General features: G+C 44.1%; 1 protein-coding gene across 2 annotated transcripts in view; it reads right to left on the minus strand.

Annotated features, from left to right (window-relative positions):
• Positions 1-725: 725 nt before the first annotated feature.
• KIF1C (kinesin family member 1C) overlaps positions 726-27012 on the minus strand; it is a 36916-nt gene continuing 10629 nt past the window's right edge. For both annotated transcript variants that reach the window (XM_027857011.1, XM_027857012.1), the window contains 7 exons: positions 15326-15405; positions 14416-14510; positions 10980-11063; positions 7693-7879; positions 7396-7468; positions 5800-6411; positions 726-5126 (listed from right to left, as the gene is read on the minus strand). In XM_027857011.1, the coding sequence (XP_027712812.1) occupies positions 4443-5126; positions 5800-6411; positions 7396-7468; positions 7693-7879; positions 10980-11063; positions 14416-14510; positions 15326-15405 (1815 nt within the window). In that variant the 3' untranslated portion in view covers positions 726-4442. The remainder of the gene's footprint in view (positions 5127-5799; positions 6412-7395; positions 7469-7692; positions 7880-10979; positions 11064-14415; positions 14511-15325; positions 15406-27012) is intronic.

Genomic DNA, 27012 nt, shown 5'->3' on the forward strand with positions numbered 1-27012 from the left:
GAACTATCTTTTTTGGGGGTGTGGCAAATGTTTTTATATTTTTGGTCTGCATGTGCCCTTTGTAACACTTGGGGTCTTGTAACAGAGCAGTGGCATTCTGCAGTGCAGTAATGACATTAGCACTCTGCTTGACTTAAGTGTTTAATAAATGCTCCATGTACAAACAGTCCAATTCAGCCTTTCTTAAAATTATAGATAGTATCATTATGCTAATCATCCAGCAAGGGATACAATATCTGAGTTAACTAACTGCTAGAAGTCTTAAGGCACTAGTCCAGTAGTCACCATCATTCCATTCTGGCATATATCCCAAAAAGCTACAGTATCCCCACTCACTACCAGAAACTGATAAGCCCACAAACTATTCACTGCAAGCCGACCAGGTTTGCAACTTAAACTAGGGAACGGGATGAAATATTTATCAAGGTACTTATGGTTACAGCCCCCAGCTCCCTATGTGGAATCTTCTCTTCCTATCCAAAGACCTCTTTTCCCCGCTGGAGGAGTAGGGTAGCATGATGTATTAAGATAGAATCAGGATTGGAGTCGGGAAGATCTGAATTCAAATACTGCCATAAGACACTACCTGTGTGACCCTGATCAAGTTAACTTAACCTTTTTCTGTTTGTCTATTAAATGAGGGGGTGGGATTCAATGACCTCTAAAGTCTCTTTCAATTCAAAATCTGATCACGTGATATGATATACACAAGTACAAATTCAATGTACTTTGGCAACAGTTTATTGGACATAATTAAAATGAAAGGAAAATATTAAACACTACTACGTAGCACCCTCCTCCACCCAGTCCCCCAAAACATCTGCTTATCCTCCCAGATCTTTAGGGGGTGCTAAAAAAATAAACCTGAACCACTCACTACTGCAGATCATAGAAAGGATGAGGAAAGGAATCTTCATTGGAAGCATGGTGTGAGTGGTCTTCCCCCCCCCCCCGGTCCCCTCCATTTCCCCTACTCCAGACTTGCCTTTGCTACACTGATCCCTGCTGTTTGGGTCTTTGAGTGCTATAAATCTGGGAAGAGCTGGCTCTGATCTGAGCTTTCCCCTCTGAGTCCTAATCAGCAGTTTTAGGCCGAGGAGGTTTGTGGTCTCAACAGTCCAGCAGGACCAATCCCAAAGTTCGTGGCTGGTTGCCCACAAGGTTATCAGCAGCCCTGGCTCCATCAGTAATTGCTGGGCACCTCAATTTCCCCTAGGATGAGAAACTCTTAAAGCTCAAGAGTAAATGCACAGAGTTCCAGACCTATACACCCATGTCTAAATCTCCTTCCCTTTCCTTTGTCCTTGAGCATATGCAATAATTTTATTTCCAAGGCAGGGATGTCTCTCAAATTCTGTTCTACCTACCTCCTATATGGGAACTTCCAGGACTCAAGTTCCCACAGTGTTGATTATACAAAAATATTGACTACATCTTAAAAGAGTGTATGTATTGGTACCTTCCCCTCTTGGGAGAAAGGTGGAAGAATGCAGGTACAGATTATATACATTGTGATCATGATGGTTGGTTTTGTCTTTCATTTCAAAAGTGGGTTGGAGAGGACAAATATTTAGAAATGGCTATTTTACTTTTAAAATCAATCATCAGTACAAATTTGCTCTAAAGTGTATGGGTAGTCAGAAACGGCAATGGCTGACTTCATAACCTTACCATAGATAAGTGCTTTCCTGTTGAGTTCTGGGTGTATTTAGTGTGTCCCCCCACAACTTGTTTGCATGCATATACTACACTGAATTATAGTAACTCGGTTCAAATGTAACCGTGCATATTGACAACACACCCTTTCTGACTCAGTTTCTCCATCTATAAAAAGAAATTAAGGATGCTTGTTCCACTTACTTCATAAGAACAGTCCTGTTGGGAGAATCTTTGTAAACCTTACACTATAGACATGAATATTCTTGGTTTCATGTGCAGTTAGTGTCCCTATTTGGAGTACATGCTCCTCATGGGCAAGAATAGTTTTTTTCTTATCCTCTGTAGTCTCGTAAAACATTAGGCACAGAGTAAGCATGCCAGTGAATTCAATCCCAGTGAATGAGTTAATGGCCTATCAGTTACAACCTAGATCTGGGAGGGTATTTCACTCTGACACTAGCCAAAAGTTCTCTCTGCAATTGGCTGCTAAACAAGAAATCGGTCATCTTCAAGTATGGATGTCAACAGCAAAATAGAAAGTGTCCTACTCTGATACAAATTATGTATCTGCACTTAGACTGTGTGTAGGCCCTGTCATCATTCAAAGCAGACAGTGTGAAGTTGGAAAAGGTCTACGGGACAGCTGAAGTACCAGCGTTGCAAAGTTTCCCATGAGGAAAGACTGAAAAAATCAGGCTCTCACTGAAAAGTAGAAGACATAAAGCAATCTCCAAGGCTGTAAAAGGTGTGACCAGGATAGAAATGGGTTTGTTCATCAAACCACTAACTCCTAAAGCAAGCAGATTTTTCAACTCCTGGAAGTCTGAAAATAGTTTAGGAGCAAACAAAGGAAACAGAGTAATAACGAGAAACATTTGCACCTGAGAAAATTACCACAAACTACACCAGGGAAACTATACATGGTAAAATCTCAGTTGAGTTGTTTGGGTTGGGGGGAAGGGAGAGAGGGAACAACTGGAGAAAATCATTCCAGACTGCTGTCAGGTAGTACTAAGCTTCATTGTTTCTATGTTGTTGAAGGACAAGTGCTATCAACTTCTTCTAAACTTAGCACCTGGGGATAAAACTATGTTTCCCTGGTCTAGTTATGGCACAGGTAGGTGCAAAACCTAGGGCACTCACTCCCTTAATGATGGCAAAAGCTGAAAATGTAAATATAATCAAGAAAGGTTAATACAAGTGCATAGATAATAGATCCACTGCAGGATGCTGCTTGATTAAATATAGATATTAGAGTGACATTCCTTTTTTGTGGAAAACTGCTTTCCCACAAGTAGCATGTCAGATACAAAATATTAGACTGGCCAAGATGCTGATTGAGCCCAGTAAAGCATTTCTTAAATCTCCTTACTTCTCCATTCAACTGCTCTTCTTTCTTCAGTGTAATGAGAAAAGGGGTGATAGTGACACTTGATAAGACTTTGGTAAGGCAGGATGTTTGGGTAGTGTAACTGTAAAGTGCGTTATAAAATCTAAGCTCTGTGATAACACAGAAGTACAGAAGTAGTTCTCAAAAGGTGTGCAGTAGTATTTGTGCGGAGTGAGTTTCTGCTGAGTGCTATGAAATCCCCTGTCCCTGTCCCCACTGTAGGGTACTGACTATTCTTGGCTTAGAATCAGGAAGTTCACAATAATAGTTCTATCCAAAGAGGTACAAATCACCTCTTCCTCTTCTGTAAGTCCCAAGGAGGTAAAGAAAGTGAAGTATTTGAGGAGGAGGAGAAGTAGAAGAATCCCAAGGCCTCACCACCTCAAAACCTTCTTTGTTGCCAATTTAAATGTTTAGTGTGTTATGACTCTTGATGGCAAACACTATGCTGTGAGTAAAAAAAAATTTTGAGAATCCCTGGGCTACACTCTGTATAAAGAAAGGAAAGACATGACTAAAGCAGTATCAGAGTGAGGAGTAAATCAAAAGTATTTCCTCCATAGATGCCTTGCAATTTCCCAAGAACAAATGGGCAGGGAGCAGGTCTCCCTCATTAAAATGGCATTCTCCTATCCACCACCCCAACCCCCCCCCCAAAAAAACAAAGTAACACAGGGCGTGTTCAGCCTGGGCATGGAGGCCAAACAATACACTCACCCAAGAAAAACTTGCACAGAGCCTTGTTGATTCTCCTAATCTTCTATTCTAATCTCTTCCTCGATCCTTGTTATACATCTCTGCCTTGTGCCCCCCATGTACACCATCACAACACCAATAACGAGCCACAGACCTCCCTGTTTGCTTCCTTTTAATGAAGGGTCCCACCATGCTGTGGGACCCCAACCAAACCTGGCATGCCCCTGAAGATATAGTGGAAGGCCTGGAAGGGGAAGGGAAATCTTAGGACAGCCCCATCCCCTTAACATGGAAACCCACCACAGACACTGGTTTGGGGAGGGAATTTCATAATGCCCTCTTAGTGTCATCATAACTGCTCCACTTGAAAACAAAAACAACAAAAAAAAAACACACACACACAAAACTGGCTACACAGCACCCCACTCTTAGCAGCATTTGGGGGGAGGTGCCCCCTCTGGGAGGCATGGCCTCAAGGCAGCCTATCCCCCTTTCCTTCCCTTCCCTTTGGTTTACTCCTGGCAACACTACACTGTGCGTCCTACTATGTCCAACTCCTAGACCAACCTGCTCAAGTCCCCCATCACCTACTCTGCCCCTCTCATCTCTGTCCCTGCCTGTGCCAACAATCCTACAAGTGGGGGAGCAGCAGCCCACATCTCTCCTCTCAGCAAGGGGTCCCAGCTGCGCCCTCCCCTCACACAGCTGCCCCTTTATCCTTGAGGTCAGGGGCTGAGCGCTGTCGTCTCATTCGAGGAGGTGTGGTATAGGGAGGATATCGGGGACCAGAGGGCCGCTGAGCTGGGTAAGGCTGAAGCTGCTGGGGATAATAATTGTGCTTCTTGGGTTGAAACTGTTGGGATTCAGGTTGGCTGGGACCCCCACCCCGGGGGCGGCCCCCTCCATCCAGGGAGTTCCTCCGGGGCCTGTGGGGCCGGCGAGGACTGGGTTGCCTTCTAGAAGTGGGGGCTGATACAAGAGTACCCTCGTCAGAGGGTTGGGGTACAGCCAAAGCCTCCCCACCTTCCCCAACTCCAGGCCATGACTCCCGGTGCTGGGGGTTGCTCTTGAAGGGAAATCGCAACTTGCAATCATGGGGTGGAACAAATCGGGCAGGAGGCCTGCGAAGCCCCCCACCTCGACCTCCAGCAAGCCCTTGGAGCCCCTGCAGGCGCTGCTGCTCCTGCTTGAGCCACCTAAGACGGCCACGTCGGAAAGCGGGGTCCTCTTCCATCAACCTAGACACCCGCTCCCAGCTTGAAGGAGGAGGGGATGGGGGCTGGACAGTAGGGGTAATAGCCCCAGAAGTTGCCTCTTCTAGACCTTCTGTCCCTTCTGAGGCTGCCCAGGTCACCTCAACATCCTCTTCATCCTCATTATCCTGTGAAAAGTTGGGAGAGAAAAGTTAAAGGGTAAGATGGGTGGGAAATGGGGATAACTGGGTCTTGGAAGATAGAGAAGAGGAAGAAAAAAGCCCAGGGAAAGAATGGCCCATTCATTCAGCATTTATTCAGTGCCAACAAGCACTGAAGTAAGACACGTAACCGCTGAGGCTTCATTTCCTCATATGTAAGACAGTAACTACACTAAACACCAAAGCTACCTATCACTTTGAAGAGTTATCATTCCAGTCATAGAATTTAACTCTGGAAGAGATCATGAGTCAATGGCCCTGCCTTTTGCAAAAGAAACTGAATCCTAGGATGATTAAGTGACTTGGCCAAGGTCACAAAAGTGACTAAATAAGGAGCAGTCCCAGCATTTGAACCCAGATCTCTAAATCCTGTGTTCTTTCCATCCTACCATAATACCGTGAGGACAGCATTTTGTGAACTATATTGAAGGGGTCTAACAGTGCAAACTACATCAGGGGCCTTACAAAGAACAAATGCAAGGAACAAGAATTAAAGGCCAAGTACCAAAGAGAGAAAGAATCCAGTGATGGAATGGATGACTAGGTAGGGATGGGCAAGAGGAAGAGAAGCTTTAAGAACAAAGGTTCCTCGGGGGAGCACGCAGACACCTAAGGGGTGCTTGCTAGGGTCCAGACTCACCTGTGTGAGGGGGATGACTCTTTCCATCCTCAGCATTCGATCCCTCAGTGCCCGAAGTTCCCGGTCCTTGGTGCTGTTTTGCAGCTTCACCTCTTGTAGGATTCCAGTCAGCTTGTCAATGTGTGCTCGCAGATCCTCCACCTCAGCCCCTCGGGCCCCATCCTCAGTAGACCCTCCTCCTCCACTTCCCTCTTCTTCCCCTACTGTATCCCAGACATCTCTTGCCACGGCCCGCCAGGCATCCCCAGGCCCTTCAGGCTTGCCGTAGGTACGGCACAGCTCTTTCATCTTGAGGGCAGCCAGGGCCTCGATCTCTGCCCTCCCATGTCGGAAGTCAGCTAGTGCCACCTCGTAACAGATTTCCTTCACTGCCTGCATCTTCAGGTCTGCCATTGTGGCCCAGCGGGGGTCCTTGCCCTGTAGCCGCCGCCGCTGGGGAATCTGGTAGACTCGCCGTGGGGCCCGGCGCTTACCGCTGCTCGGCAGGCCACAGCGCTTGACGATGGACTGGACTGTGGTGGGTGGAAGTTGCTCCCGAAGTGACGATATCAGCCGCCAGCTCTCCTCACAAGAGCGCTTGTCTGAGTCATCCCCGCTGTCTGAGTCTGCATACTGGGGTCACAGAAAGGTCTGGAGGGTTAGGGTTTACAACACGCCCTGGGGCTACTGGTCCCAGTATGTCATAAGAGAGCTAAGACAGGGATGGTAGCAAGCAAACAGTGATTGTTCAATTAATTGGGGTACAGTGGAAAGAACTAGATAGGAAGTGAGAAGACATGAGAAGAGTTTTCCTGACTCTGCCACTAATTAAGAGTATGACTTCAGAAAATCATTTCCCTTTTCTGGTCCTCCATTTCCTCATCTGTAAAATGAGGGGGTAGGACAAGATCTCAGAGGTCCCTTCCAGCTCTAACAAACATTTTGTAACAAACTCAATTTTTCTACTGCAATCTTCCTCATGGGGCAGCTAGATGTCACAGTGGATAGAGCACCAATCCTGGATTCAGGAGGACCTGAGTTCAAATCTGGCCTCAGACACTTGACACTTACTAGCTGTGTGATCCTGTCACACACACAAGTCACTTAACCCCGAATGTCTCAGCAAAAAAAAGCAAAAACAAACAAAAAAAACCAAAACCCCAAAACTTTTTCTTCATACCACCATTAGCTTTATTTACTCCTATTAGATCCCTGAAACTTTATCATCACCCTAATCCCAACTTCTCATCCCCATTATTTCTACTGCAGTGCCAATCCCTTTGCCTACCTCCAAAGAAACCATATTCTGCCTAATCCTACTGTCACTCAAAACCCTATCACTATGGGACAGCTAGATGTCACAGTGGATAGAGCACCAATCCTGGATTCAGGAGGACCTAAGTTCAAATCTGGCCTCAGACACATAACACTTACTAGCTGTGTCACTTAATCCCATTGCCTAGCCAAAACACAAAACAAAACAAACAAACAAAAAAAACAACCCTATCACAGTTGTGAGATCAGCCTCGTCCCTGGTCCCTGACTCTAGGGCCCTCTTTCTCTGCTGACCTCCCCATTCCTCCGGCCTTAGTCCTTGACCTCCCCTGTCCCACTCACCAATCGATGCTGCTCTAACAGAAGATCAGCCTCTTCTTTTTCCTTCCGGTATTGATTCTCTAGATCCTGTAGCCTGAAGCAGAGGAGAGAAAGACAAAGCTCAGGACCACTTTTTTTTCCCTTGGGGTTAAGGAGGCTTGGGTAGTGAGGAGGGGTAGCACAGACTGCAGCACATGGGAGAAGTATATTAGGGGTTAAAAAAAAGACAGCTGTCTGGATGCCCTAATAAAGGAATGGTAGCAGAGCAGAGAAGGGAGGTGCACTCCTCCCTCGTCTACTCCTTCCCCCCAAAGGCACCTCTTCTCCATCTCCAGCTTGATATCAATGCCCTGTTGCTCTAGGAGCTCTTTTTGAGCAAAGTTCCAATCCACAGGCTCAGCGGGTGGCCCTGGGGGTGGAGGGACCCCTCGCTCGCGTTCTAGCCGAGCCTGCTCGGGATGGTTGAAGCGGAAGACATGGTTCTTGCCCAGGACAATTCGGTTCCCTGGAGATGGGGGGAGGGAAGAAGAGAAGGTAAATAATCTTCCATCAAACATTTCTCTACCCACCAAGATCTCCACCCACAACAGAGCTCTACCTGCATCCAAAGAGGGTGCTAGAATTTTCCCAAGAGATACCAAGGGGCCATACCACCTGCTCTCCCTTCCATCCCAAGTTAGACTAGAGCTTCTATGTGGCAAAAAAAAAAAATCCCAGTATCTTTCCCTGCACTCTATTTTACCCAGTTACAAGGAACCTCACCACAGCCTGATCCTGTTATAACTATCTTTCCTAGGGACCAACTAACAGGGAAGCAAGAGAAAGTTAATAGAATCTGTCTCCATTTTCCTATTCCCTTAAAACAGGAAGAGTGAGAGTGATTTAAACTTGACTGCCTGATCCTCGCTCCTCCATCCCTCTATTTGTCCCCAGAAGCCTGCCAGCCTATCTTAAGATCCTTTCCTTTGACTATTCCCTTGTGTACTTTTGACAAAGCATATAATGTTTCTCATGCTATCTAAGCTGTGGATAAGAGAAACAGGAGGAAGAAAACAATCAGTTAATAAACATTTATTAACCACCTACTAAGTGCCAGGCATTGTGTTTTAAGTATTATGTTTTAAGTTTTTAAGTACTGGGGATACCAAGAAAGGCAAATGACAGTTTCTGCCTTCAAGGAGCTCACAATCTAATGGGGGTGAATATGTAAACAAATATGTATGAAAAAACTATATACAAGATAAATAGGAAATAATTAACAGAGGGAAGACACTAGAATTAAGAGGGACTGGCTTCCTGTAGAAGGATTTTTAGTTGGAACTTAAAGGAAGCCAAGAGGCAGAGATGAAGAGGGACAGCATTGCAGGCACAGGGAACACCTATGGAAAATACCCGGAGCTGAGAGAAGGAGTTTCTTGTTCATGGAAGGGCCAAGAAGCCAATGTCACTGGATCAAAGAATATGTGGCAGTAAGTAAAATGAATGAAGCCTGGAAAGATGTGGGAGGGAGGAAAAGAGAACAGCTAAGTTATGAAAAGTTTTTAAGGTCAAACAGGGGATTATGTATTTGATTTCTGAGATGACAAACAGCCAATGGAATTTACTGAGTGTGAGCTTAACATGGTTGGACCAGCACTTTAAAAAAATCACTTTAAGGGGCAGCTAGGTGGCGCAGTGGATAGAGCACTGGCCCTGAAGTCAGGAGGACCTGAGTTCAAATGCGGCCTCAGACCAAACACTTGACACGTACTAGCTGTGTGACCTTGGGCAAGTCACTTAACCCCGGCTGCCTCACCCCCAAAAAAAATCACTTTGGTGGCTGAATGGAGGATGGAGGGGGGAGACAGGCAAACCTACCAGCAGACTATTATAACAGTCCAGGTATGAGTTGATGACAGCCTGTACCAGGAAGGTGGCAATATCAGAGAGAAAGTGGCTAAATACAAGAGATGTTGCAAAGGTGAAATCAACAAATTGGGAGGGAGGCGAGAGATAGTGAGCAGCATTGTGTGAGATGTTGTGAGGCTGGGGGACTGGAAGGATGGTGGTGCCCTCAACAGTAATAATGAAATAAAGAAGAAGGGAAGATTGAGGGGGAAAGATAATGTGTTTTGTTCTAGACATGCTGAGTTTAAGATGTCTTACTGGACATCTACTTTGAGATGTCTGAAGAGCAACTGAAGATTTGAGACTGGAGTTCAGCAAAGAGACTAGGACTGGATAAGCAGATTTGAGAATCATCAGCATGGAGATAATTGAGCTGATGGGAGCTGATCACCAAATGAAATATTATAAACAAAGAAGAGAAGGCTCAGGACAGAACCCTGTGGGAACCTTTGGTTATTAAGTGTGATTTGGATGAAGACCCAGCAAAGAAGAATGAGAAGAAACAATTAGATATGCAGAAGGAAAACCAGGAGAAAGAGATGTCCCAAAAACTTAGAGAGATAAGAGAGCATCAAGGAAAATAAGGTGATTGATAGTCAAAGGATGAAGAAAGGTCAAGATGGATGAGGATTGAGAAAAGACCACTGGTTTTGGCAATTAACAGATCACTGGTAATTTTGGAGCGTGCAGTTTCAGTTAAATGATATGGTTGGAAGCCAAACTGTAGGGAGTTAAGAAAAGACAGAAAGGTACCTATTATAGACAACTTTTTCAAGGAGTTTAGCCACAAAGAGCAGAAGAGATACAGGATGATAATTAGCAGGGACGGAAGATCAGGTGAGAGTTTTATGAGGATGCAGGAGACATGGGCATGTTTGTAGAAGCAGAGAAGGAACCAGTAGACAGGGAGGTTTTTAGCTTTTGCGAAAAGATCCCAATATTGCCTTAGAGCCAAATCTAATGAGGTCCAGCAGCAATCCAAGTGGAATAACTAGATGCAGTCCATACATGGTACAGACTATTACCTAAGGAGACCAAGGACTTCAAGGCCCACAGGGCAGAGTTGGAAATTGTCCAGGACACGTGGATTTCTCCAATGAGTCTCCTTGCTAGAATTAACAGTGTCATCTTGGCTAATTTGTCTAAATAGGAAGCACGCCTGTGGGGATTTGGGAGCTACAGCTGTGAGCAGTAGACATATAGCTTCCCCACACTAGGGTTACCCCTAGGATCCTGAAAACAAATTGTAGCATCATGGCTGCCCACCTTGTGGAAGGTGGCATGACCTGATGGCATGAATGTAGAATGGGGGAAGAAAACAGCCGGGAGATGGGGTGCCACTCCCATAAGGACATACCCATACTACACGAGGATTGGCTGAAGAGAAAGAGAAAACTTAAAAGGGCCACAACAACTGTTTTTAAGTAATTTAAATATCACATGGAAGATGGGTTAGATTTCTTCTACTGGATCCCAGAGAGAAGAACTAGGAGCCATGAGTGGAAGTTGCAGAGTGGCATATAAACAATTGATCATAACTGCCCCAAGGTGAAATGCATTGCCTCAGGAGTTATGGGTTCCTTCTCACTAAAAGTTCTCAAAGTCTTTTCTAACTTTCAAATTCTGTGATTTTATTTCCATGCCTCTGACCTCAGTCTCACTCCTATATACCCCAAACCCACCCAATACCAGAAGCCCCACCTCTGAGACCCTTCTACCTGATCTTAGCACCAGTGGCTGGGTCACAGGGTTCCCGTTTACATATGTCTCAGCTCCCTCACAGGGCTCCAGAGTCACCACAACTGGGAAGAAAAAGGACAGTTAAATACTGGGGAAAGCTTGGGGGGTAAGGGGGTGGCTATGGGCTTCTAAGTTGTAACTGCCCTGCTTACAGTCCCACCCTCCTCCCAGCTCCCCCAGAACTCCCAAAACACTTGTGCAAACATTCAAGCATGCTCGCTCACACCAACACACACACACACACACACTCTCTCTCTCAAGCTCACAATGCCCCTCCCCCTACCTGTGGGGGATGGATTGGCCCCGCTGGTGGCAGCACAAGGAGGGAAGAGCAAAGGAGTGGTTAGTCCTAATTCAATTGCCTTTGCTGTGGACCTCCTCACCCACCACCACTATCACTGTCTGAAAAGCCTAGAAGTCCCAGGAGACAATTCTAGCCAGTTACTTTGACCTCCAATCTTCTCATTCCTTCCTCCCCATTCCCACTGTTATCACGGACACAGTCTACCTAGATGACAACAACAGGCTTCTAGCTTTCTCCCTACTATAATTCATCCTCCAAAGAGCTACCTGACTAATCTTCATCATCTGCAACTTCCATCAGATAATTTCCCTGATCAATAACCTTCACTGGATCCCAATTCTCCCAAGAACAAAGTCCAAAGCCTTCGGCCTGGCTCTTACATCAAATACCTCCCACTAGTTATCTCCCCTACTCCTCCTCATGACCTCTTTGCTCCAGTTAGGTTCAGCTTCTTCCTTGTTTCCCACAGACGTCATGCTTAGCTCTTCTCCAGTGCAGTTTGCTCGGGATTCTCCCCACTCCCTCCTAAAATGCTTTCTTCCCATTCTCTTTGTCCTTCCTGAATTAGTCTAAGGTGGCCTAGTAGGCAAAACCCTCAGAGTTCTAGGTATATAACGGGCTGAGCCCAGGGACTGTTGAGAGGGAACAAGTGCAGAGAGTGTAACTTCTAAAGTAGGGGCAGGAATCTGGAGAGAGAGAGAGGGGGAGAGGGAGAGGGGGAGTGAGAGAGACAGAGAGACAGAGAGAGAGAGACAGAGAGACACAGAGAGAGAGAGAGGGAGGAAGGGAGGGGGGAGGGGGGGAGAGAGAAGAAGAAGGGAAGGAGAAACACAGGGAGACAGAGAGAGAGGGAGGGAGGGAGGGAGAGAGACAGAGAGACAGAGAGAATGAGTTTATTGGGGGGGGGGGGGTTCAGGGAGAGAAAGATCTGGAAAAAGTAGCCTGAGCTGAGTCCTGAGGAAGTGTTCTCGTTATGGGGGGAGGAAAAGAGCAATTCCTGATGTGTATTATGGGGGGGAGGCTCTTTGGACACCCTGGAGATCAGGTTCCCTCCAAGAGATATGGCCTGAGCCTAAAGCTTTAGAGAACTCTTGACAATCTGGGGAAAGAACTGGAATCACTTAATCCCATGTTTCAAGATGAGGGATATCTGTGCAGGGCTAGTTGTGTCCTAGGTACCTCCAGGGCATGGGGTTGGCTTAGAAGATGCCCAGTGTTGGGACTGCAATGTGGTGTGGTGGAAAGAACATCAGATTTGAAGAAGTCAGAAAGACCTGGGTTTGAATCTGGCACTAACTACTTCATCTCTGTGACCCAAGGTATCCTCCTCTGTAAAATGCAGAGGTTACCTAGACCAGAGAAGTCAAACTTTCCTGGGCCACATGCAGCCCTCAAACTCCAGAGTGAGGCTTGCACCAGATTAAAATATAATTGGGAAATGTTTAGCAAAATAAAGAAAAATACAATACAACACAGATAATGTGAATTTGTGGTTTTCTATGTCAGATCTGTTTCTATTTGAGTTGGACACCACTGGGATGACAGTGCTAAGTCTTTTCCAGCTCTAAATCCTGTGATCCATGTTGATTCCCTCTTTCTCTGAATTCCTCTACTACCTACCCATATCATTTAATTTAGCCCTTAGGCATAACCTTGCATTATTGCTGACCTGTTTTTCATGCACCTGTATCCTGCTCCCAGGTCATTCTTGTATCTCTGTCTCCTGCCAGAGCATCTCAGCATCGTACTGGACAAATATTTAACAGAAACTCAGCAAGGAACTTGTTAAGTTCAACCTCACAGCAGCCCGAAGATACTTGAACTGAGCTAGAACAAACCACATTAACTTGCTGGGGTGACCAAGTGTGACTGACTTTCTGAGGCTAGCTGTGAAGCACCATGCCTCAGGTGACCGGAGAGGCAGGGTGAGGCACACACATTTGCAGATGTGGTCACTGTGGTGATTTGTTTAGCTCGACTGTACTTACTACAAGGCAGAAGTTTATTGGGGTGGAGGGCAGAAAAATCACTGGAAAGAGATGATGACTTTAAAAAAAAAGGAAGAGCACCAACCTAAGCATGAATTTTATATAATGAACTGTGACCCAAACCAATCCTGGGGGGAAAAAAAAAAGAAAAGCCAAAACCTCAACCTCAGTGACCACATGTGTTTCTCCTCCCCTTAACCCGAGGGCAGGAAATGGGTCTCTTGCGGTCACAGTACATGAGGCCTCCCCCACTCCTCCTGCTCTGCTCTTTCAGTTCAGCTGCAGTTCACTTAACTTGGCCTGACTGCATGTGGACCCACTGTTTCCTCAAAGCTATCTGACTGGTCCTATCTACAAAATAATATATGAACCAAAACAACCTTCTGCTTGATTTGAGTGCCTGGATGCTACAGCCACCGCTGGGCCTACAAAACCCTAGAGCCTCTGTTTCCACAGAGCACGGGCGGACACGCCTCTCTGAAGACTTTGGAGTTTATGCTCATCGGGTCTACCATTCCCCAAAGTTCTCACTGCTTACAGCTACTCCAGAAGACTAAAATTCCCAGAAGTCTTTGCTTAGAAAGACAGACAGAAGCAACCTCTGCTAAAACAAACGCATATTCCCAAAATATATCTTGATGCTGCTCCTGCCTGCTGAGGAGACTGAGGAAGTGATGATGGTCTGTCTTCCTCTCCACCCAGACCCTACCCTCTTAACCCCACTCCGTCCTCCAACATTTTTCCTGTGTAATACTGCCCCAATCTATTCATACCATTATTATTCACAAACTTGGATTATGGCAGAGCTAAGAGGTACCTTAGAGATCACCTACTCCAGCCTTCCAATTTTACAGATGCTCAAAGTAATGCACAGGTCCTATCAACAGACGTGGTATTACCTGCTGGGTATCTTGACTTGCAATGACCTTTATATTGTTATATATTAATGTGTATCTTCCAAAGTATGCATCTTGTGTCTCCTTCCTCAGGACATCCAGGGCCGGGAACTGTATCTTTCCATTAAACAGTCACCCCCACAGCACTGGCAAAAGACTCTGTATTCATTGGGTGTTCAGTATATGATATGTCCAGCCTCCCTGCTCAACCCAGGGCTCCAGTTACCTTCTCCATCAGGCTGAGTGAGGCTCCGAAACACACAATGCTTCTCTAAGATGAACTGCCCAGTCAGTTTGATGTCCACATCTACCTGGCCTACTCTAAGGAGGGAAAGAGGGATAAATGGCAGGTAGGTTATAGTGATAGGGAAGAATCTTTGAAAATCTCAGGATTCCAGCTAGAGGAAAGTGGGACTTTCAGAAAAAAATTAAGTCCCTAGGTTGGTATTGGAACCTAGGGTCATTCTAAGAGATGAAGTCTATTATACTCCCTCTTGTCACCTATTCCCCCATCCCAAAACTCTGTCTACCTTTTACATTTCTATTAGAGTGAATCAGATTAAAATGAATGCACAGTTCCCTAAGGGAAAAATAATTCCCAGGAAGAAATCATGAACCATAGGTGGAAAGGGAAAGGGACTAGTCCTATTCCTTTGCTATGGTAATAGAGATAATATGGATTAATTTTATGCATATAAGTCTCAGATGGTAGAACCTGCCTCCGTTCTCCCCCATCCTTGGAGCTCCCAAAGCAACTAACCATTAGGGCACTTTGCTCAGGGATATTCAGTAACTACATAAGGAGCATATGGGATTAGGTTTGGGACCTCCAGTCTTACATTCGATTGGATTTCTTCCTTAAGCCTGGATAACGATGGTCACAACCTCACAAACAGGGTAGAGAAATGAGGTCACACAAGGGCAAGGTAAGCAATTTTCCAGGGTACTTGTAGAGTGCCTGAGGGTTTTTAAGGGCTTCATTTCCAAAGACAGGTGCTATGTTAAGTAGACCTCTTTCTCAGGAAGTGAAGACAAAGGAGAACACCAAAATGTCACTTCTGCCAACCCAAAAGATGGTCAACCCTGGAAGCTAACAGTAGGCAAACACATAAGGGGTGACTGAGGAGAAAAGCTACCTGGTGATACCATCTTTAATGTGATAGAGCAGACACTCTGACATCAGGGGATCTTCGTTGAGGTTCACCAGATGAGGGGTCTGTAGGAAGGAAGGACACAAGTTATTCAAGAGGAGAAGGGAACTGGTCAGGGAATAATAAGGAATAAAGGGAAGGGAAGGAGACACAAGGGAATGAGTAGAGATCTCAGGTGTCATGAAAGCAATCATAAGAGAAAGATCAGAGAGTGTAAAGGGATGAGAGAATATCGACAGTTAAGGTCAGAGATTGAAGGGAAAAAATCATACAAGACAATCACTTGCTAGGCTGGAAGTCAGGATGCAAGATTGAAACTGTCTCAAGGGACCCCAGCTTCTTCTGTGGAGGCTGACCCCCTTCTGCCCCATGTCACCATACCAAAGCCTCACCCTTCTGTCACCACTAGGTAAATGTCCAGGAAGGTGGGTGTCACCACTGACCCTAAGACTCCTACCTTAGCACGTTTTTCCTTCTCCATCACTGGATCTGAGAAGGTGGGGCTTCAGCTCGGGTCCCTCTTAGAAACTAGATTTGAAGGCCCTCCCCACCACTGAAATTTACAGAGAGGCACCACCTAATTTACCCTATGAGAAAAAGGACAACACCCCTGCCCTCTATAACCTCTGAATACCTAAACACCCAGTCTCTTCCTGCCAGGGCCTCACACAGGTCCAAGGCTTCAGCTACCCAGCCTAGATATGAGTCAAGTGCAATCTATACCCCCACTACTGCCTGCCCATCATAGGATAAGGCAAAGTGAGAATTCGGTCAGACCCTAGGGATCTTATCACCAGGAACTGATTAATTAAATCATGGGACCTGATCTTGCTGCCTCAACTTTCTACCTCCCTGATGTCTGAGACAGAACAGCAGCCTGGAGGATAGGAGGTCAGTTAACCAACTAGCTTATAGCTATCAAATTTGTACTTCCTCCTCCCTTAATCCTTCTGATTCAGAGTCACTATCTGTCACTGTGAAACCTTGATGTTCAATCTTTGACAAATTTTCCCTCACCTAAAATTTCTTCCTTTCACATTCTTTCCATTTTCTTACCGTCTCAGAAACCTGGTTCTCTAAGACACAGCATCCCTGGCCATCCTCTGCAGTGCTAGGCACTCTTTTGCTTCCATGCCCCTAACACTGTAGGCAAAGAACATATTCTTTGCCCCTCAAAGCCACTTCCAAATGCTCCCTCTGCTCCCGACGCTAAGGAGCCTCTCTTCTTTTGACAGTCATTCTGTTCTACTGTTACTTCCCTATCCTGATCTCTTGTTCTATGAGACAATCTTTTCTTCCTCAAGGAATTCAGTAGCTGGCTTCCTTCCTAGCAAGCCCTGCCCTCATACTCTGGGATTTCAAGATAAACCCTGAGGTCCCTCAAAGTGATTTGCCTCCTAGTTCAATTTTTGCCATCAACCAAAGCTGGGCCAGTAGTTCAGTCTCTGAAGTTTCCTTTTTTGATCATCTCTCTTGTCTTTCCATCTCTCCTTTGGCTTCACTCTTCCACAAAGGATTACAGTAATAGACTGGGAGCCATAAGGGACCTCCCTGAAACCTCCACCTTCTATATTCTCCCAGACCATACTCAATCCCCTCCTTTCAGTCTTCACCTTAGAATTAATGAGTTAAAATCACACCCTTGCCTTATGTCCTGTAAAATCTCATATCTGGATTATACTCATGGTTTACCTTCTAGCATCACAGATTTAGAGCTGGAAGGAACCTTAGGGGCTATCTGGTTCGTTTTAAGGAAGTATTTTCTTCAGCGAGCTTTTGGATTTCTTTTTCCATCTGGTCAATTCTGCTTTTTAAAGCATTCTTCTCCTCACTGGCTGTTTTGGACCTCTTCTGCCACTTGGGTTAGTCTATTTTTTGGGGGGTTAGTCTATTTTTTAAGATGTTATTTTCTTCAGTATTTTTTGGGGGTCTCCTTTAGCAAGCTGTTGACTTGTTTTTCATGATTTTCTTATTTCTCTTCCCAGTTTTTCCTCTACTTTTCTTACTTGCTTCTCAAAATCCTTTTTGAGTTCTTCCATGGCCTGGGACTAAATCATATTTTTCTTGGAGGTTTTGGATGTAGGAGCTTTGACTTTGTTGTCTTCTGGTTGTATGTTTTGATCTTCTTTGTCACCAAAGAAAGATTCTATGGTCTGACTTTTTTTGCTCAGTTTGCTCATGATCCCAGCCAATTATTTAACTTTTAAACTCTTTGTTAAGGTAGGGGTCTGCTTCCAGTGTGGAGAATGTACTGTTCCAAGCTTCAGGGGTTTTGTGCAGCTGTTTTCAGAGATACTTCCAGGAACCTGTAAAATTTTCAGTTCTTCCAAGGAGGTATGATCAAAGGCGAGGTGTTTACTCCTTTTCTGGCCTGTGCTCTGGTCTATGAGAGACCACAAGCACTCTTTTCTACCTTGGAACTGTGAGGAGGATTCCCTCTCCACTGCCACCACAAGCTCTACCACGCCAGCGCCAGTACTCCTCCTTGCCCAGGACCTACACCCAGAACTGTGACCCAGATCCAAACGTGGGCAAAGCAAGAGAATTCTGCCTCAGCACCAGCAAGGAGATCCCTGCAATCTCCCTCCGACCAGCCACTTGATCCCCCCTCTGTCTGTAGGCTGAGAGCTCTGGAAGCAGCCACCACCCCGGGGCTACATCAGGACTGGGGCTGGGACCAAGTTTCTCTCTCACTGTGGTCCGACAGACTTTTCCTACTGACCTTCTAAGTTGTCTTCGGTGTTTGTGGGTTGAGAAGTCTGGAAACTGCCACAGTTGCCTGTGATTCAGTCCCCTGAGGCCTGCTCCCAGTTTGCTGAGACCTGGTCTTTGCCCTCAGGGCCCATGCTGAACTGCACTCCTCTCCCAGCCTAGTGCAATAAACCTTTCCAATCAACCATCCAAGTTGTCTTGGGCTGGAGATTTGTTTCATTCTGTCTTTTTGTGGGTTCTGCTGCTTTAGAATTTGTTTAGAGTCATTTTTTACAGGTATTTGGAAGGATTTGGAGGACAGCTCAAGCAAGTCACTGCTTTTACTCCACCATCATGGCTCTGTTCCTCAAACTCCTCCTCATTTTACAGATGAGAAAGTGAGGTCTGGAGGCTAACTGACTTGCCCAAGGTCACACAACGACTAAGGAGCAGAGCCAGGGAGATTTGAAACCAGGTCCTCTGACTCCAAATCCAGCATTCTTTCCCCTGTACCATACTGCTGCTCCTCTCCTTCTCACACGAGGCTGAATGCCCCAGTGAAGAAAGTTACAACACTACACTGACTGAATCTATTATCAAGTTAAGCAGATACAGAACAATACACTATGTGTATTACAACAACCATGTGGAAGATCACTAGCCTCCTTCGTTCCTTTTACAAATATTAATAAAGCCATTTTCTTAGTATCCTAGCCCAAAGCCTTTAGACTACTCAACTGAATGAGAAACCCTTATCAGTTGCGCTATCGATTCTGAAACAATGCCCTGCACTGAAATCTTCTTATATCATTTTTTTTGAAGGCCTAGTTTCTAAAAGGAAAGGCCTGGTTAAGCCCAGAGAGGACTTTTCTCCAAAATGATTAGGATAATACTTTGATTAACTTCAGTTAAAAATCTTTCAATGCCTCCTGAGTTTACCTCTGACCAGAAGAATCCTTAGGGTAAATAGTTAAAGAGGGAATGAAAGGTTATAGCAAAATAATTCTCCAGGGAATGCCAAAAGTTAAGGAATTCTGCTTGATGAATCAAAACTATTCACTGAACTTTCACCTGAGATCTTACTGTAGAATCGCGTCTTTGGGCAGATTACAAATTGCAACTCAAATATGACTTGTTTCTTTGCAAGATTTACAAAAGCACAGGGAAAGTCTGCCCCCTTTGGGATTCCTTTCTCTTTGATGAGATGTTTAGAATTAGAATAATTAAATTAATAAATTTGTCTCTGGCAGGCTTGTGCCCCAAATGCAGAGTAATGAATTTATTTCTCCACAATTACAATTAGTAAATTAAAACAACACTAAAAAGAGGAATTTACACGATCTTCGGGGACTAATCTCAGTCTAAGAGAACAGCTAATAAAACACATTGTGCTCCTCTCAAAAAAAGAGAAGAGAGAACTACTAGTACAGAATGTTACATTCTCTTATAAGCAGATGTTTTTGCAGATCAGTTTTGTTTAGTTGTTTTTGTTATAATGGAGGGACTAGGAGTGAGAATAGTATATCGAAACTACAGTGTAAAAAACAAGATATCAATAAATCTTTAAAAAGGGAAAAAAACCCTCCCTTCCACTTGAACCTATCATCCCCTCAAACTATTTTCCTTTATCTCTTTTATCTTTCACAATCAAAGTCCTGAAAGTCTAATTACATCTCTTAACCTTCCCCTTACTTCTCAAACTCTTGCTTCTGACTGCTGACCCCACATGGAACTGAAGCACACACATTCCCTTGAGAGTTAAATTGCTTGTCAGTTTTGAGCCTACTTTCCTGTAATTTCTGACAGTGTCAACCACCCCCTCTTCTCTCCTAGTTCACCTTCCACCATCTTTCATCATTGCTGTCTCGATCTCCAAACCTGACCTCTGATGACCATGCCCAGGAAGAACTAAGTCACTCAGCACTGAACTCTCAGGGATCAGGCTTCTTCAGACTAGTCACCATCTGCCACCCTGTCATTTCTAAGTACCTCCCTCTCCCTTTCTACATAATCTAGTGGGGGAGACAACATGGAAACAGTATGTACATACAAGGTATAGACAGAATAAAAGGAAATAATCAACATAGGGAAGGTAGTAGAATTAAGAGGCATCAGGAAAAGTTTCCTGGTAGATGGCGGGATTTTAGCTAGGACTGGAAGAAATCCGGAAGGCAGAGATGAGGAGGAGAGCATTCCAGGCATGGAAGGTCAGTCAAAATGCTCAGTCAGGAGACGAGCATCTTGTTAAGTCTGTAATCTCAGGCATCACTAACTGGTCCTTCTTCTTCCTCATCCCCAATACTGTCAGCTGCCAAGTTTTGTGACTAATGCCCCACAATGGGATGGGCATCCTCATCCCACACAACTTTTCCTTACATAAACTCAGCAACTATCTTAATTCAGGTTTTCATTGCCTCTTGTCTACATGACTGCAATAGCTTATTGGTCTACTTGCTTCTAGTCTCTCCCCTCTCCAATATATGAAGCTTTCCCCCAAGCTTTCCAGTTGTTAGTGACCGTTCCCTCTTTATTTAACTGTACACGTGATGTTATTTCCCCCCAGTAAGCTCGGGCTAGGGCCAGGGCCAGAGCTGTCATTTTTTTTCCCCATCATTAGCATTTAGGACAGGGTCTGGCACATGGCAGAAGTTTAATAAATGTTTCTTAAACTGAGTAATAAAATCCTATGTCATAATAGACTGAAATCATTGGTAAGAATCTCCTCATATAACATTGTTTTCACTTTAAAATACTAGTATCTATGTCTTATCTTATTCTTCCCTCCAATTTCAAAAGGATATAGTTTTCCTTTGCATCTCAAGAACTGACCTTTCCACTTTACTCTGAACCACATTCTTGCCTAATAACTCACATTTCTACAACACTCTTAAGACTTAGAAAGCACTTTTCTGGCCAAGATGGCGAAGTGAAAGCAGTGACTTGCTTGAGTTCTCCCCCAAACCCCTCCAAATACCTATAAAAAATGGCTCTAAACAAATTCTACAGCAGCAGAACCCACAAAAAGACAGAGTGAAACAAATTTCCAGCCCAAGACTACCCAGATGGTTGATCAGAAAGGTATATCGTGCCAGGCAGGGAGAGGAGTGCAGCTTAGCATGGGCATGCCCGGCCGCAGCAACCCTGGAGCACGCCTCAGAGGGTTGAATCACGGGCAGCTGTGGCAGTTTCCAGACTTCTCAACCCACGAAGGCCAAAGACAACTTAGAAGGTCAGTAGGAAAAGTCTGTCTGCAGTGAGAGAGGAGCTACGTCTCAGCCCCAGTCCCAAGCTTGGCTCCAGCTGCCTCCTGAGCTTCCAGACCACAGACTGAGGGGGAATCAAGTGGCTGATCAGAGAGGGGTTGCAGGGATCTCTTTGCTGGTACTGAGGCAGGAATCTCTTGTTTTGCTTGTGCGTGGATCTGGGTCACAGTTCTGAGGGGCGGTCTTGGGGCAACCTGGGGTGAGGAGGAGTGCTGGTGTGGTGGAGCTTGTTGTGGCGATGGAGAGGAAATACCTCACCCCTTATCATAGCACCTTGGAAGAACTGAAAATTTACAGGTCCCTAGAAGTATCTCTGAAAACAGCTATATAAACCCCCGAAGCTTGGGACAGTATATTCTCCACATTGGAAGCAGACTCTTACCTTAACAAAGACTCAAGTAATTGGCTGGGATCATGAGTAAGCAGTGCAAAAAGAGTCAGACTATATTATCTTACTTTGGTGACAAAGAAGATCAAAACATACAACCAGAAGAAGACAACAAAGTCAAAGCTCCTACATCCAAAGCCTCCAAGAAAAATACGAATCAGTCCCAGGCCTTGGAAGAGCTCAAAAGGGATTTTGAGAAGCAGGTAAGAGAAATAGAGGAAAAACTGGGAAGAGAAATGAGAGTGATGCAAGAAAATCATGAAAAATAAGTCAACAGCTTGCTACAGGAGACTCAAAAAAAATACTGAAGAAAATAACACCTTAAAAAACAGCCTAACCCAAATGACTAAAGAGGTCCAAAAAGCCAATAAGGAGAAGAATGCCCTAAAAATCAAAACTGGCCAAATGGAAAAGGAAGTCCAAAAGATTACTGAAGAAAATACTTCCTTAAAAATTAGAATAGAGCAACTCAAAGCCAGTGACTTTATGAGAAATCAAGACACTGTAAAACAAATCCAAAAGAATGAAAAATTAGAAAACAATGTGAAATATCTCATTGGAAAAATAACTGACCTGGAAAATAGATCCAGGAGAGAGAATTTAAAAATTATTGGACTATCTGAAAGCCATGATCAAAAAAAGAGCCTAGACATCATCTTTCAAGAAATTATCAAGGAAAACTGCCCTGATATTTTAGAACCAGAGGGCAAAATACAAATGGAAAGAATCCACCGATCTCCTCCTGAAAGAGATCCCCAAAGGAAAACTCCTAGGAATATTGTAGCCAAATTCCAGAGTTCCCAGGTCAAGGAGAAAATATTACAAGCAGCCAGAAAGAAACAATTCAAGTATTGTGGAAACACAATCAGGATAACACAAGATTTAGCAGCTTCTACATTAAAGGACCGCAGGGCATGGAATATAAGGTAGGATTACAACCAAGAATCACCTATCCAGCAAAACTGAGTATAATCCTTCACGGGAAAAAATGGTCATTCAGTGAAATAGAGGACTTTCAAGCATTCCTGATGAAAAGACCAGAGCTGAATAGAAAATTTGACTTTCAAATACAAGATTCAAGTGGAACATGAAGAGGAAAGAGAAATCATAAGAGACTTATTAAGGTTGAACTGTTTACATTCCTGAATGGAAAGATGATATTTGTAACTCATGAGACCTTTGTCAGTATTAGGGTAGTTGGAGGGAAAAAATTATATGTATGTATAGATAGAGAGATAGATAGATAGACAGATGGAGGGCACAGGGTGAATTGAAGATGAAGGGGTCATATCTGGAGAATAAAATTAAAGGGTGAGAGAGGATTATACTAGGAAAAGGAGAAGGGGAGAGGTAGAACGGGGTAAATTACCTCACAAAAAACAGAAAAGGCTCTTACAGTAGAGGGGAAATGGAGGAAGGTGAGAGGGAATGAGTGAATCTTATCCTCATAGGATTTGACTTAAGGAGGGAATAACATACACACTCAATTAGGTATGAAAATCTGTCTTACCCTACAGGAAAATAGGGGGGAAGGGGACAAGAGAATAAGGGGATGATAGAGAGGAAGGCAGATTGGGAAAGGGGGTAATCAGAAGCAAATATTTCTGAGGAGGGACAGGGTCAAAACAAAGAATAGAATAAATGGGGGGGCAGGATAGGATTAAGGGAAAGAGTTAGTTTTTCACAGCATGTCTATTATGGAAGTGTTTTGCATAACTGCACATGTATAACCTATATTGAGCTGCTTGCCTTTTCAATGAGGGTGGGTGGGGAGGGAGGAAGGAAGGGAGAAAATTTGGAACCCAAAGTTTTAAAAACACATGTTTAAAAAAAATGTTTTCACATGCAACTGGGAAATAAGAAACACAGGAAATGGGGTACAGAAATCTATCCTGCCCTACAGGAAAACAGAAGGGGAATGGGATAAGAGAAGGGGGGGAGAGATAGAAGGGAAGGCAGACTAGGGGAAGGGGTATTCAGAATGCATGCCATCTTGGGATGGGGGGAGGGGTGAGATAGGGTGAAAATTTGGAACTCAAAATCTTGTGGAAGTAAACATTGAAAACGAAAAATAAATAAATTTATTAATTAAAAAAAAAAAAAACAAACACTTTCCTGAAGACAGCCCTTGTGAGGCTCTTACTACAAGTACTTATCCCCATATTACAATGGAAGGAACTCACATGACTTGCCCACAGTCATATGCTAGGAACATAGTCTCACGGGTTTCACGCTGGAAAGGACTTCAGAGGCTGTCCAACCCAAGCATCTCATTTCATGAAGAAACTGAGGTTTAGGGAAGTTAAGTGACTTGCCCAAGGTCACACAGGAAATAAGTCTAAGAGGTCAGAATTAAACCCAGGGTTCTTTCCACTACCCTATTCCTTAAATCTTGAGTGTCAGATCAAGGATTCAAACTAGTTCTCCAGATTCTGATTGCACTGCATGTATCATGCAGGTCCCTACCTCTCCTGGACCTTCATTTCCTCTCTTACCTCTTAAAAGTTTCATTTAAAGCCCTCCCCTATACTAATTCATTTGCTTCTTCTGTCTATCACACTCCTTTCATGGATGCTGCCTTTACTTCCTAGCCTCTCATTCCCTTGTCATCTGCCTTAAGCTTCATTGCTGCCCCTACACTTCTACTGAAACATCTCTCTCAGACAGTAACAATGACTTCCTTCTTGCCAAGTCTAATGGCCATCTCTAAGTCCTTTTGCTCCTTGACCTCTATGCAGCATGCAGCATTGTTGGCCACCCCAATATGAGAATGTCCCCTCCCGTGGCAGGGTTCTGGTTAGTCCCAAACATTGGACTTGGTTTTCTTAGCTCTCTAAATTAATTTTTTAATGAAAAGGTAGGATAGCCACACTCTGTGAGTGGAGCGCTGGACTTGCATTCAGGAAAGTCCAGGTTCAAATCTCACTTTGGACACTTAGGCAAATCACCTAACCTCTCTGAGCCTTGATCTTCTCAAATGCAAAATAAGATAATACCAGAGTATTACCTACGTCTGGAAGAGCTGTTGTGAGGTTCAAATAAGATGATGAAGCACTTTGCAAACCTTTAAACCAGTCAGTTAGTTAACACAATTAAGAACCTGCTATGTGCCAGGCACCATGCTAAGCACTAGGGATGCAAAAAGAGGCAAAGTCAGTCCCTGCCCTCAAGAAGTTTACAATCAAATGGGGGAGAAAACAAGCAAATAAATATGTACAAACAAAAAGGGTAAATAAGAAATAATTAAGAGAGGAGAGGCACTAGAATTATGAGGGTTTAGGAAAAGCCTCCTGTAGAAGATGGGATTTTAGTTGAGACTTAAAGGAGGCCAGTAGGTGGAGATTAAGAGGATGAGCATTCTAGATCTGGGGGACAGTCAAAGAAAATGCCAGGAGCTATGAGATGGAGTGTCTGGTTTGTGGAACAACCAGGAGGCCAGTGTAACTGGATTAAAGACTATTGTATCATGAAGTACGGTGTAAACGCTATACAAATGTTAGCTACTGTTTTTATTGCTGGCTTCTCTTAATCCTCTCACTTCCTAACTATGGGTGTCCTCCAATCCTATTTCTCCTGGCCCTCTGTTCTTCTTCAGTTACTGAATGTGGAGAGTTTATACACTACCATGTATCCAGTTATCACCTTTATACCAAAAACTTATAACTCTAGACCTAATCTCATCTATAGTCTGGTTCCCTTTTCCAACTGCCTAAAGGACTTCTCCATTCAAATGTACCATTCTCACATAAAACTAAGTAAGTCCCAAAATAAAACTTATCAACTCATTGCATCTTTTCCCAATTCCCCAATACCAGTAACTCTTTATCTCTCCGGTTAGAAAACTCTGGTGTCATCTTTAAGTCTTTTCTTCCTCTTACACAATATCACCAAATTCTATTACATCTATAAAATTTCTCTTTTCAAAAATGTTTCTCCTTGTCAATTTCCATTGCCACCACTTAAATCCAAAATCTTACCATCTTATGCCTAAACCAATATAACTGTCCCAAACTCATGTTCTATTTTGGGCCTTATTTCTATTCTTTCTCTCTTTCTTTCTAATCTATTCTGCATATGATTGCTAGACTAATCTTCTAAAACACAACTTCATAGTTTCAGAATTTTAGAGTTGGAAGGGTCCCCTCTGGCCATCTAATCCAACCCAAACTCAAAAGGAGTGGTCACCAACAAATGGTCCTCCAAATTCTACATAAAGATCACCAAAAAAAAGTGCACTTCCTCCCTCTGAACGTGGCTAATTTAATTATGGGATAGTTATAATGTTAGAAGTTTTCCCTGATATCAAGCACAGATTTGCCTTTTTGCAGTTTCTATCCATTGCTCCTGCTCCAGCCTTCTGGGGCCCAACAGAACAAGTCTCATCCCAGTCCACTTCATGTCCCTCCCTTACTTAAGAACCTACTCCCTGCTCCTCACAACATTCAGTACGACCTATCAAGTCCAAACTGCTTGGCCTGGAATTCAAGGCCTTCCAATTCTTGATGAACAATCCCAACTATCCAGTATGAAGTATCTGCTCCAAATTAGTCTCTTCATGATTCTGTACACAAACCAAGATAATTTCCATTTCTACTTTTACATATGCTATTTTCCCCAAGCTGGAATGCCTTAAATTCAATCAAATGTACTTATTCAGTACCTGCTGGAAGACTGTCATGTTCTCCCCCCATTTTACTCTGCCTATACAAATACTTCTCCTCCTTAAAGGCTTAGCTCAAGTAAGTTCTCTTTCTTCCACGAAGCCTTACCTGACTTTCTGGCATCAAGGAATCTTGCCTTTCTCTGACTCCTATTATACTCAAAATCAAGACTATACAATTCAGCACTTATTTCTAATGTTTATTAGCCTTGTCTCTCCAAGTACATCATAAACTCTTAAGGGATGGTTCCTTCCCTACTGCCTTCAAAAATATACTTGTCAGGGCAGCTAGGTGGCGCAGTATAGAGCACTGGCCCTCAGACCTTAGGCACTTGACACAGCTGTGTGACCCTGGGCAAGTCATTTAACCCCATTGCCTAGGCACCCCCCCACAAAAAAAAAATATATATATATATATACTTGTCTCCTTCATCTTTAAAAAAACTTCACTAGGCCCTGCCATCCCTCAAGTTATCGTTCTATATTTCTCCTCCCTTTATCAGTCAAACTCTTGTAAAAAGCTATCTGTATTTGCTGCCTCCAATTCCTCTCCTTTCATTTACTCCTTTTTGCAGCATGGCTTCTGAACTAACCACTCAAACAAAACTACTCTCGGCAAAGTTATCAACAATCTCTTTTAACTGCCAAATCTGATTCTCAGTCCTCATCC

This window comes from Vombatus ursinus, unplaced genomic scaffold (assembly GCF_900497805.2).
Source record: "Vombatus ursinus unplaced genomic scaffold, bare-nosed wombat genome assembly UNPS02011916.1, whole genome shotgun sequence".
In the NCBI taxonomy this organism is placed as follows: Eukaryota; Metazoa; Chordata; class Mammalia; order Diprotodontia; family Vombatidae; genus Vombatus; species Vombatus ursinus.